At 41.8% G+C, this 13,424-nt stretch overlaps 1 protein-coding gene across 3 annotated transcripts in view; it reads left to right on the forward strand.

The window, feature by feature from the left end:
• The window catches only part of abat (4-aminobutyrate aminotransferase), a 35,164-nt gene that overhangs the window by 7,242 nt on the left and 14,498 nt on the right, over nucleotides 1–13,424 (forward strand). For all 3 annotated transcript variants that reach the window (XM_056400651.1, XM_056400653.1, XM_056400652.1), the window contains 4 exons: nucleotides 4,618–4,765; nucleotides 8,979–9,076; nucleotides 9,212–9,241; nucleotides 11,655–11,772. In XM_056400651.1, the coding sequence (XP_056256626.1) occupies nucleotides 4,696–4,765; nucleotides 8,979–9,076; nucleotides 9,212–9,241; nucleotides 11,655–11,772 (316 nt within the window). In that variant the 5' untranslated portion in view covers nucleotides 4,618–4,695. The remainder of the gene's footprint in view (nucleotides 1–4,617; nucleotides 4,766–8,978; nucleotides 9,077–9,211; nucleotides 9,242–11,654; nucleotides 11,773–13,424) is intronic.

A 13,424-nucleotide genomic window follows, 5' to 3' on the forward strand; every position in this document is an offset into this window, starting at 1 on the left:
ATCACACAGGAATTTGATGCTGCAGGTGCAGGTGCAGGTGTCTGCTGTGGAGATTTTCAGCGAGTTCAGATGTCTGTGATTTTACTTCTGTTCCATACATGTTTTTATGCCCCTGCGCTGGCGACAGTGAGAGCCGGAGGCATATGGTTTTTGAGGTTGTCTGTACATACGTCCACCTGTCCCATTCTCATGGACACAATATCTCAGTAACACTGTGACAGAACTTCTTCAAATTTGGCACAAATGTTCACGTCAGTCAGACTTCACAGCAATTATGACAAAAAAATTCACAGAAATGGTTCATATTATCTCTGACTCTGGATAAACAGGGAGGTAACCTGAAACTAGTCGAGTTGAGTGGAGGACGCAGATAACCACGAGCAGGTGATACTAGTTTTTGTTACAGCAGATGTAGCTGCTCCAGCCACACAGGTGTGAGCCTCATGTGGAGGAGCCTCATGGTTCAGGGGATCTGTAGTGTTTTCACTTATTAAAAGCTCATCAGGTTCAAACATTCACTGTATAGCTGTGGGGCTTCTGCACTGTACCATAGTGCAGCCAAACACAGGATGTGAGGTGAACAAATGAGTTACTCAGACCAGTGTAAACAAAGTTTTCTTATGTTGCTATAATGAGATGGGATGTAAAAAGTAAGGTCAGGAAGACAATCTAAATAATACTGTATGTTAAGGTTTTACTGATCAGGTGATTTGTTATCAGACTTTTAGTCTTGAATCTAACTGTAGTGATATAACAGGGGTCTGTGTGGACCCTCGTGGCCCTGCACATGTGGAAACCATGAATTGGCCTTAATTCCAGGCTGTTTGCTGTTGTTTGTGAACCACAGCTCAAGTGTGTTTAGTCTGTCTGTTGTTTCCCTGCTGGACCTAACAGCTGCAACAACAGAGTTTCTTCTTATTATTGGCTACTGGGGAGCAACAAGAAGAAGCTGTGAACACATCACTGAGACATCATCACCTTTAGGTTGATATGTGGAGCTTGTGATCAGACGCGTCCAGCAGTCACACAGTAACCTGATGACTGCTGTTTGTGGTGTTTCTGAGCAGGAAGTGGTCAGAGACAGAGACCAGAGCAGTGAAGATGAAACTCATCATCACTACCGCACACTCATTTTACCTTGTCACACTGACAAACATGTCATAATTGGAAAATAGTGAACATCCATACGATAAGCCACTGTATTTGTGACTGTATGATTTAGATTTTTGTATATAAGAGGAAGGTGTTCTTGAACTCCTGGTCTGGTGTTCAGTTCTGATATAATTGTATTTATGACACATTTACACATGTATAGAAATGACGATCACCGCTGTCATGATGACTGTGCTAACTTTACATAACCCTGCAGTAAAACCCTTCTGTGTATTAAACCACTATGAGGTGTTTTGGTTTGGGCTGCTCAATTAATTGAAATATAATCGAAATTGTTAAATGGCCAAATGCAATATCCAAATCACAGCAGCTGCAGGTTTGTTTTTTTTTTGATAAAGGTAAAATGTGTCACATTGTTGTGCATTGTTAGCACTATAAGTGTTGTGGTGCTACAGAGTCGCCCCCAGCCTACAAGTCATATTCTCCAGATGTAAAGGAACATGTTGTTTGGTACAAGACCGACAAAAACCACATTATCATCATTTTTATATTATTTCAAATGAAATGAAAAAATGACCATTACAGCTTAAACTGTATATCGTAATATCTCCCAAAATAATCGCAATAGGATTTATTTTGCATATCGTGCATCCCTAATATTGTTACTACCCTGGGCTGTTTCCAGTCACTGAAGCTGGTGTTCTTCATCAGAGCTGCTTGTTGAATCATCGTCTCTGACATTCGGGGTTTCTGGGTCCAACAATATTTAAAGAGACTGGTTTGTTCAGGGGAGAAAGTACACAGGGTCTGAACTTCTCTCTTTCTCTTTTCTGTCACTTGTCTGAAAACAAGCGCTGTTATCTCTTAATTTAAACGATTACTGAGGCCCCCATACATTGCACCATGTTCCTGATCCAAGCACCAACAGTAGGTGCAACAGTTTTCTTCCAGTTTAGAGCTATGACTCGTTTTGCCTGCGGTTTACCAAAATCAAGAAATCTGTATTCTTTGCTTCTCCATGTCGGAGACAAAATGATCATGATTATATTGATCACGTCCCTCCAGAATTACTTTATTTTGTCACACTCAACAACTTCATTACATTTAAAGCATATTTTGGGTATTTTATTATTATATTTATTCATAATTGACAGGGATTACATGAATCCACATCAACCAATTATATGGAAGTAACTTTAAGTTGGTGTTGGATGGCCTCTTTTAAATCTGCCCTCCATGCATTAAGTTGGGATGTGGAGGATTCTTTTGAAACACATGCAAGCCATTTGAATGTTAATGAGATCAAACCATTGCCGTTGCAGTTCTTGGTAACACTTTTTTCCAAGGTTGAAAGTGCTGGAATTACTAGTGACTGATTTTGCATGGAGGAGATAAAACTCCTCAATTACAGATATTTAAAGAAATGTTTTAGTGGAATGTTATATGTTAGAGAGATGTCTTCAGTCATTAGAACCTTTACTTTGTAAAGGTCAGATACTTTACTTAGTCCTCTCTTTGTCCATAGGTGGAATCCAGCATCCAGCCTACCTGGGTTAACAAAGCATTGTCCCAAATTCAACTAAGTTGTGACAAGGAGTTAGATATATTCATATATGTCTTTACCTCATACCGTATATTGATACAGATACAAATGTAGTGGTATCTGAGCGGAGATAGACTCTATATACATCTATGGTGGAGTACCTTCAATAGCATTGCCCAGACCAGGCAGACCCTCCTGCGGTCAGTGTACAGCACAACTTGGAAGTTGGATGTAAATCAGGTCAGATAATGACGATCACATGTTAATGTCAGTAAAATCCTGAACTCTGGCTATCTGTGGTGAGGACCACTGAAACGTACATCAGACATCAGAGCTGCTGCCCTCCTTTTGTGTTCAGATTCCAGCTCATCCCAGTTCAGACTCACTGTGTCCCTTCAGCCGTCCTCCATCACTTCATCATGCACCCCCTCACATACGCCACCCCATCCCTCCCAGGCATATGAAGATGCAGGCTTGTGTAACTCCCATACTCTAAACCAGTTTCATCCAGTTCACGAGGTGTTGCCAAGAAACCATGTGTGTATGTGTGCGTTTCTGTGCGTGTGTGAATAGCCAGGGTTCCCTTTGCTGTGTGAAAGCAGATAACTGGAATTTTCCTGTTCTTGCTGCCAGTATTACATAAGAGAGAGGGGAGAGAGGACAGCCGAGCTCCTTTGTGCTTCCCTCTTCTCAGTTTTCTCTTTCACTTCTTCTTCTGTCATGAAGTAATATTAATAACCGCAGTGTCTTCATTTTAAAACACAGACGCAGTAGTTAAATGTAATATTGTTTATTGGTTTAATCCTGTGAGCTGCTTGGAGTGGGTGTGTCTCCTCAGGGCTCTGTTGACTCTATCTTACTGATAAACTTGTTTAACTGTGACGAGGTTGATGATGTCAGAAGCTCCTGACCTTTAACCACTGTTTGTAACCTAAACCAATTATTTTTATTTTACTAAATTTAAAAACAAATTTATAATTATTTTTTGGGGCATAGCATTAGTTGCAGTGAGCGAGAGAGACAGGAAAGCTGGAAAGAGAGAGGGGGGATGACATGCGATAAAAGGGCTTGAACCCGAGCAGCTACAGTTAGGACTAAGACTTCATAGTCTTAGTCCTAACTGCCCCCCCCCCCCCCCCCCCACATGATTAATTTTGCAGCAACATCGTTCTGGCTCCTTTTGATTAACAAGTAAATAAACCGGTGGACCGTCGAAAAATCTATACAGTTCTTACCGTCCTTCTCTGTGCGCCTGTCACTCAGGGTGCACATTGGTGAGTGCTGTGTGTGTGCTCCAGGACTGTGCTCACTCAAATACCTGTCGAACCTCACCTTAACCCCTGATCACATGGGCTGCCTCATGTCAACATCTTCTCCACATTGATGCACCAGTGTCTGAAATCAGAAAGTCACTGTTTAGATTGATCACACATGACCAGACATCACCGGCTGATGCAGGCTGTGATGTGAGCGCATCAGAAAGCAAAGTCGTAGATGGAACATATAACAGCAGGCATCTGGCTACTAATGTTGTTAGATGATGATATTTGGTGGAATGTAGGTTGTGACATAGAATTCCACAATTCAATGTCAGGTCAACGTACAATGCCAAGGTTAATATGACGTTGAATAACTGTGTGGACATTCACGAGTCACCTGTGCTTTAGTTTGAGGGTGTGTAACTAAAATTGTGAGGTTGGGAGGTTGGACTGTGCAATCACAGAGGCTAATGCTAAGCTAACTGCTGGATGCTCAATAAATCCTTGTAGTTGCTGCTTGTCACACTGTAGTGTTTCTACATGTGCTAAATAGAAAGTGTGTGTGTGTGTGTGTGTGTGTGTGTGTGTGTGTGTGTGTGTGTGTGCGCGCGCGCATGCCTGCATGCGTGCCTGCATGCAGGCATGCGTGTGTGTGTGTAAAGAGTAATGAGTAACTTCCTGTATCTCTCTCTCCTCCTGCAGGTGACCAGGAGAAGTTAGACCGTGAAGGCAGGTGCTGCCTCTGTCTCGCTCTCCTTCCTGTCTGTTGACAGTGTTGTCATGGCGTCCTCCTTGATCAGCCGTCAGCTCGCTCTCTCCCTACAGAAGAACTTGTGGCTCAGTGCACCAGGTAAAATCCACGACGCTTCGTTTACATCAGGTCCTTTTATATCCAATCAGTTTGTACTGTTTCACCAGGTGATGACATGTTGTTTCGTAGATTAACCCAGAACAGCTCTGTTGTTCTGCCCCTTGGACACTTTGAACTTTAACTACGTGTTTTAGTTAGAAAAGGTTATAAGCTGTTAAGATCAACTGTGAGACCTTGTTTGACAGGTGAATCAAGTTGCAGCAGAGGCTGAGAGATCAGATCACCGTGCCTCACTGTAATATAGCAGCTAGTCCTGCTACACCTGCACCACCCTGTGAGAGGTGTGTGTGTGTGTGTGTGTGTGCGTGCGCATCTGATTTCCAACTTTACTTCCAAGTCAACGTGTTTGTCGTCTTTGATCAGTTGTCTCTTGAATATCTCCACTGCATGTGAAGTAGTGCGTAGTGTCATGATGTTGTCAGGGATGAAGAAGATGAAACCATGTTATAGTGAAAACAGAGGAACTTTATATAACCAGTGTAAATGTTTGACTGACCTCCAGCAGGATGTGGTTATCGGTAAACGTGTGCATGCTCCTCAGAGAGCGGTGACTGAGTGATGTCTCAAAGGTCCTCTCTCTCTCCTGTCAATCATCAATGGGCTCAATCTGTTTGGCTCAGAGTAACTACTTCATTTGGGGGACACTGTTGACCAGGATCCACAGTCTCAGAGTGACTGGACAAAATCCTCTCAGTGACTCACATGTTCCTACGTTTAGGCTACAGCTGAACAATTAATCAAAATATTAAAGAATTCTCAATATAAGTGCAATATCCAAATCACAGGAGCTGCAGTTTGTTTGAGAAAGGTAAAATGTGTCACAACAGACCTTTTATAAATGTAACATAAATGTATTGTGGTGCTACAGATCATTTTCTACAGATATAAGCCAACATGTTTGGTGCCGTCCCAGCACAAATCAATCAATCAGACTTAAGACTTTATTTGAACAGCAGACAATGTAACACAAAATGCTTTACAGAATAAAAGCAATAAACTCACTCTCACACACACACACACACACACACACACACACACACACACACACACACACTCATTTACACACAGAACAATAAATGGCCAAGTAATAAATAAAAATAATAAAAATAAGACAATAATAAACTAAAGGCTGGAAAGAAAATATAACAATAAAGTGATAAAGATAAAATAATAAAACCATAAAACAGACGACACATATGTATTAAAGTGAGTAAAACCAGAAATATAAGACAAGATATTAAAAATCTAATAAGAAGAAGACAAAATTGTAAAAAATAAAATGATAAAATGTTGTTGTTTTTTTGCATATTGTTCAGTAACAACATGACTTCACCTGTAGCCTACCAGGAGGTCAGACAGTCTGAGGGAAGAGAGATGGTCTGTTATTGATGAGCTTATTAAAAGACACCAGTATGATAAAGTTAGGATCCTCAGAACACACAGCAGAAACCTGCAGCCGTGCACTCGTCACGCTCATGTCACAACCAGAGAGTTTGGCAGCTGAGAACGCACTAAAGCTTTTATTTGTCCCGTGCTTTTGATTTATCTGTTTAATAAATGATAAAGGGTTTGATCCGACCCTGCACCTTCACCTGAATTACAACAGGTGTAATAATCATTATGTGCTGTCTTTTAAATTATAGTGGGGCTATAACATTTCAGACCTGCTTTTATCGTGACAGTGCATTTCCTAAGACTGTGTGGCATTACAGGAATACATCATTTTCCTCACCACATGATATTGCACATGATATAACAGAGATGTAGTAGCTGGGTTTGCATCATCAGAGCTGTGCACTGTAAACCAGTGTGATGGGACTGAGTGAGATCTACTGTTTCTTATTTTTAATGTACATTTATATCAGCAGCTTGTCAATGTTCAGTTCCATATATGTAAATGCCTCTGTGACTTAAGCTGTGTTCATTATATTTTTACATAGACAGCCTTGGTTAATGCTGTAGTCAAACCTGTTGGTGGGGAGTGTGGTCCAGGAGTCTTTTTATTATCCTTTTTTCAATTTTTATAGTTATATTTAGGGATAAAGCAATTAATTGAAATATAATCGAAATCACAATATGGCCAAATGCAATATCTTAATTAGAGGAGCTACAAAGGTTTGATAAAGGTAAAATGTGTCACAACTAACAGACCATAAATGAAGCACGGTGGTGCTACAGAGACGCCCTGACCTACAAATCATATTCTACGGATGTTAAGGAACATGTTTTCCATCATCATCGTTTTCCATATTCTTTATTTTACTTAATTCAAATTACCAATCCCACTTAAATCATGACTCGTATCACAATATTAGTTCAGCCCTAATTAAATTGGCAAAAATGGTTCTTCATCAAGACCTTAATAGATTTTTTAAAACTTCCTCCCCACACATGTTTTAAACTCTAAAAATCTTCTGCTATGATTCATATTTTGTTTAACATGGCTTTAACTCATAAACTTTGGGCTGAATCTCCTCTCACTTCCTGATTGAGGAAACATCAGAGAGACTCAGCCACATGTTTGAGCCTCAGTCAGACTCAGACTCAGATGAGGAGTCTGAGACCAGAACCAGAGACTAGCAGACGGATCAGAACGGTTTGCGTAGTTAGCATCTTTTATCTGTTTATGTTGTTTGTTAGCTTGTAACTGGCAGTGGCTGACACAATGTAAGTGGTTGTGCTAATGCTAACTCTCTCTCTCTCTGTACTGACAAGGTTTCAGGTTTATTAGTCCAAGCTGGCAGGATTGGTTCCTTAGGTTTGTGGCGTATGAAACCCTGGCTGTCTGAATCTGTGTTTATGAGTCATTGGTTCACTGCAGTTCAAGGTGGAAACGCTCAGTCATGGTGTTGATGATTATTTCTCTCATCATATGTCTATACTATATAAAAACATTGTATAAATGTTAACAAGGGGAAATAATTAATAATAATTAATACAAATAAAAAGTTAATCCGTAACTGTTGTGTCCAGAGGAAGATACCAGTCAATGCTGGATCTCATCACTGCAGGTGACCTAAGTTAACCTCTGCCTCCATCAAAAGCAGTTTCCTAATGTAACTTCAGTTAAGTCATAAACCTGAAAGGAGAATCTGTGACCGCAGCCTGTTATCAGCCTCTCTGTGGTGGTTGTCAGTGTTCACTTCAGCTGTTGAGTCAGTGGTTTCACAAACAGGATCAAACTCCAGGTCAAAGAAGAAAAACACAGACAGAGTTTGTTCACTCAGTGACAGTGAGGATCAAACTCATCAGCTCATCAGGATCCTATCAGCTCAATACTTGACTTTGTTTTGTTCCTGTATATCTACTGTGGATGACGACATGGTGTTTGAGACTTTAATATGGAACTGAGCTCAGTTGTTCAGTTACCTGGAGACAGCGACTGTGTTCTCCTGTACTGACTGCCGGCGTGGAGCCACAGTTGTGCCGGCAAACATCCCAGCTGAGCTGTGGGCAGGTTGTCAGAGAGAAGAGACAGGCACAAGACAATATGTCTTCTCTTCATTATCATTGGCAACGTAAGGTCATTTACCCACAAAGTACATGAACTAACAGGACTACAGGAAGTGTAGTGTTCTCTGCTTCACTGAGACATGGCTGACATCTGACCTTTCACCCCTTCATACTCATACACCGATGGCAGCAAGCTGAGGATTGGACCATCAACTCGTGTCTGCAGTGTTTTTGAGCAGATGCATCAGCTACAGCCTCCGAGCCACTGTAGGTGCACTGCAGCCCCTTAATGCAGAAGCCTAGCTCCAGCTGTACCAGCACCCCGAGGTGTAAATGTAAGGGCAGGGCTGGAGCAGATGGAGTTGGGGAGGTGGTGACGGCAGACAACTAAAGATGTTATCTCGACTTCTTCAGCTCGTACTCAGTGTTGAACGGTTTTGAAGAACAGAACAGAAATGATGGTCACAGTACCTGTGAGGTTTCAGTGTTAATTAGACTCACTGACAGTCTCAGGTGAAGGTCTCATGTGGGAGCAGCAGACTGATTCAGAGTTTCACTGATGAAGACATGAAGTCCCTGTTCTCCTCTCAGGAGCTGACAAGAACTATGTGTGTTTTCACCCATCACTTACTGTAACTGCAAGACTCTATATAACACTGTCTGCTTCAGTTCACTGCTATACAGGCTGGGTGTGTGTGTGTGTGTGTGTGTTGATGATTTATTGTCTTGTCTCTTCCAGGATGCAGATACATCAGTAAAGCAGCACCACAGACCCAGGTGGACTTTGACTATGATGGACCCTCCATGAAAACTTCAGTTCCTGGGCCACGATCACATGTAAGACACACACACACACACATAAAACTTGTCCTCACAGCGATAGAAAAACAAGAACACACAAACACAAAGATGATTGATAATACAAACATGTTTTCACTGAGCATCAATAACAATATTTATTTCAATCTGTAGGAGCTGACAAAACAACTGGGAGAAATCCAGGTGAGCTGACGCGCGTGTGTGCATGTGCATATGTGTGTGTGTGAGAGAGAGAGAGAGTGTACGTGTGTAGCGTGTCTATACTGATTTTTTTTTAACGTGTTGCCGGTAGACAACTTTGCCTTTCTGTTGTTTCCTCCTGGTGTGTCACATGGTTAAAACCCAGAACCTACTGACCAATATTGTGTGAAAAGGCTTTTATACAGTTGCACTATCGCTGCCTGTAGTGTGCCCATCAGGTTTGGTTGGAGGGTTTGAATAAGCAGGTCGAGGCTGATTAAAAAAGAGTCGTACACTACAGAAGAGATAGTCATGGCAACCTCCCAGGGTTACAGCAACGTCAGAGCATCGCAACCAAAAAGGGGCGAAAATTAGCATGTCCACCTGGGTGTCATGTTTCATCGCTGCTGGTCAGAGCTGGAGCTGATAAATACTGAGACTCCTGCAGAGTCATTTGACCTGGGACTGAAGATTGTACCTGTTCACACTGGAGACAGAAGACATGTTAGTGGCTTTTTTGTCGAGTGTATAATGTATAACAAAGTGTGTGTGTGTGTGTGTGTGTGTGTGGCCAGATGGGATCGCCAATTATATTAACTCAGTGAACTAGTTAAATAAACCCTGCAGCGTTAATGCTGTTCCACATACAGTAGCTCTGTCCACTGCAATGGAATCTGCAATAGGCTTGTCTCTTCACAACTGGTGTGTGTGTGCGTGTGTGTGTGTGTGTGTGTACACTGACATGCAAATGTTTGTAAAACCATTTCTCACAAATATTTTTGCATGTAACATCTGCATGTGTTCCTATGAGGTTTTCCACTTACGTATGACACAGGGTTTAATCTCTCCTCAGCTGAGGCGGTTACTTAGGGGGGAGTTGCACAGAAAAGTTTCCTTAGTTAAGGAAACAGGTTGAGGAATTTACAGCAGTGAAAGAGATTTTACAGCAATAAAATTCTGCTGTTTGGAGACTGTTGATTTGCTTCCATTAGCACTTGATACTTGTTATCACTTTTGGGAAGCGGGTAACATTTAAGAAGCCGCTATCTCATCCTCCTGTTGTTTGGATGGGACTTCACCATGGTGAACTTTCCTGGTATCTCAGGTGTTTTGTGCAGCAGTTTAACTGACTTTAAGTGACTCCGTTCAGACTAAGATACGGAGAAAACCGGCCCCAGGTCCATAAACAACACTGGGTTGTGTCATTAACAATTAAACAATAATTTGATTGATAATTAATGTGACTTCGTGGCAGACACCACACGCTCTTTCACAGCATAATCAGACACAAGGAGGATCAGTAATGATACAGACCATCCACAGAAATAAAGCTTAACTCCACTGAATTCATCAGAACTCATGGTCTTTGAAATGACGGTTTCTCAGTTTGGAGTTGTTAGAGTTTTTTGTTTTTGTTGTATGTTGGAGGAGGTTTGAGGTTTTATTATGTTTTAGTTTTAGAGCTGTTGTGATACAGATACCAGTATCAGAAATGCCTCAGGTACTAAGATCCTGGATCAGGTATCAGCGACTGCTACTTCAGTCTATGTACTGATCTGATAGCATGTAATTTATACTTTATATACTTCTATATACTTCTTCTTCTCTGCTTTAAAACAGTAGTCTACACAGGAAGTTGCGCTGTACAGCCACCGGCAGCTACCGTTTTTGAGCAGCGAAGAAGAATTGATTTCCTGTAAATAGTGTTAATGTTAGCAAATCAGCATTTGTCAACATGCTACACTGGAGAGTCCCGCAGGTAAAAAGGCCACGTGTACAGTATGAAGGCTTTAAACTGGAGGGGTGGCACCAGTGCAGGAACGGTTATTTATTCCTAGATTTATTTTTTATGACTGACAATCAAATTAGATAATAAAAGAACTATTCTATAACATGTATGTATCTGTTCATGTTTTACAAGGGTTTAACGTGAGCCTTACAACAATGACAGCAATCACATACATACAGGCTCAGTAATATACAGCTGTTGTTATTATAAAAATTGAATGCAGTGGTATTGCACCAGTACTCTGTATCAGCTGATACACAAGTCCAGGTATCAGGAGGAGAAAACAGTATGTGAACATCTCTAGTTTTAGTCCTTGATGATTGTACCTGCTGCTGTTACTCTGGACTTTTAATCCTCACATACATTTGAATTCAGATAAATGAGGTGATCAGTACTCGACAGTCCTGCTGCTCCCAGCAGAGCCGGAGACTCGGTGTCTGTTTCTACATGTGTTGACCGGACAACTCTTAGTTTGACTGTGACAGACTGTGTGTTTCTTTGAGCAAGGCTATGCCAACATAGAAGCAGATATTAAAATGATAATAACCTTTGTCACGTGGCAGCTGTGATTGTTATGTGTGTAATTCCACTGTCTGCTGTTTGATCTTAAACCTCGTCTCTTCCCAGAACGTTGGAGCCATCAACTTCTTCTGTAACTATGAGGAGAGCCGGGGGAACTACCTGGTGGATGTGGATGGCAACCGCATGCTGGATGTCTACACCCAGATCTCCTCCATCCCTATTGGTTAGTGCCTAACATCCACACACAGCTACCTGTGCTGTAGGAGTGTGTAGTGTGTTTACAACCCCACGTTTTATATTCAGTATGTTCAGTGTTGACACATGGGTGGTTGTTTATTTCACCGGTGAACGACCACCTCAAAGACGTCTGTGCACTGTTTTCCTGTCTTTGACGTTCTTGTCATGTTAAATATATTTTAACAAACTGGGCCCACTCATTGACATCGTTCCTTTCATTCATGACATCTTCTTTGCACTTTCTCAATCAATGCCAGTCTGATCATTGAGTTTGGATTTTGTCAGATGTATTTGGTTTAGTTAGAGGATCGATGCTGCTCTGTCTGGATGGTCAATATGAAGCAGCACCTCTAAAGCAGCGGTCCCCAACCCCCAACCCCCGATGGATCGTTTGGTACCGGGCCGCACAGAAAGAATAAATAACTTACATTATTACCGTTTTATTTATTTTCCAAGTCTGAACAATGTTTTATTTTGAAAAATGACCGAATTCTCTCCGGTACATCCGTCTATGACTCACGTGACTCACTCTTGACACATGTCAAGATGCTTGTCTCGGTCACGTGATACATTAACGCTAATATTAAACCCACAAGCTAGCGAAATGAGTAAAAAAGAGACGTCTTTGGAAAGTTTCTTTGCAAAGGGGAAAAGGCCCAGTGAGGAGACAGAAGAAGAGCCTAAGACCACTTAGAAAAAGAAAGCTGCATTTAACAGACAGTACCAGGAGACCTACTTAAAATATGGATTTATCGCGACAGGTGATTCCCACGCACCAAGCGTTACCATAGCGACCAGAGAGCGTTAGGGGGCTGAGAGGATGTTACTCTTATTATGTTGTTGGCGCATGTCAGTAGGACGCTGCTAATAAAGTTACATACAAGTACACAGTGGATTCACGTTTATTATTATATTTACAAAATACCACAGTTTTTGTGTTGGTCTTATCATTTTATTTTGTTGTATTTATCCGCCACACCTTAAAGGCCGGTCCGTGAAAATATTGTCTGACATTAAACCGGTCTGTGGAAAAAAGGTTGGGGACCGCTGCTCTAAAGCTCAGTGACTGAGTGTGAAACATCCAGGCAGCAGCAGAAAACAGCTGTTTTCTGGTTATAGTGCTCTCCGCAGGTCTGTGTCTGCACTCAGACAAAGATCATCTATTAAGTGAAGAGGCTCAACTCTCTAAAATAATGGTGGAGTGAGTTCTGTGGTTCCAACAGTACCGCCACAGTGATACGTCTTCTCTCTAGTGGATCTCATCAGCAGATCAGCTCATTGATTGTGAACCAGGACCTGGAGGATCTGGATCAAGTAGCTCGTGAAAAATAAACTGGACACTACAGCTGTGATTTCATTGTCGGATACAGATTTAAATATGAATATCAGATCAGACTTGGTACTGACAGAAAAAAAGACAGGGGTGGGAAGGGGTGGGGGATGGATCTGTCACATGAGTCTGTACTGGCAGTACAGAGTCTAACCTTTCTGGGGGAGAACAGTTTGATGGTCTTGTGGTTCTGGCCCGGATGCTGGTGATGGCAGTGATGTGAAGAGTGGGAGGAGTCTGTGATGGTGTTGAAGGCAGTGGGAGGAGTCTGTGGTGTGTTCAAGGCAGTGGTGTGAACAGTGGGAGGA

The sequence above is a fragment of the Seriola aureovittata genome, chromosome 17 (genome assembly GCF_021018895.1).
Source record: "Seriola aureovittata isolate HTS-2021-v1 ecotype China chromosome 17, ASM2101889v1, whole genome shotgun sequence".
Classification (NCBI taxonomy): domain Eukaryota; kingdom Metazoa; phylum Chordata; class Actinopteri; order Carangiformes; family Carangidae; genus Seriola; species Seriola aureovittata.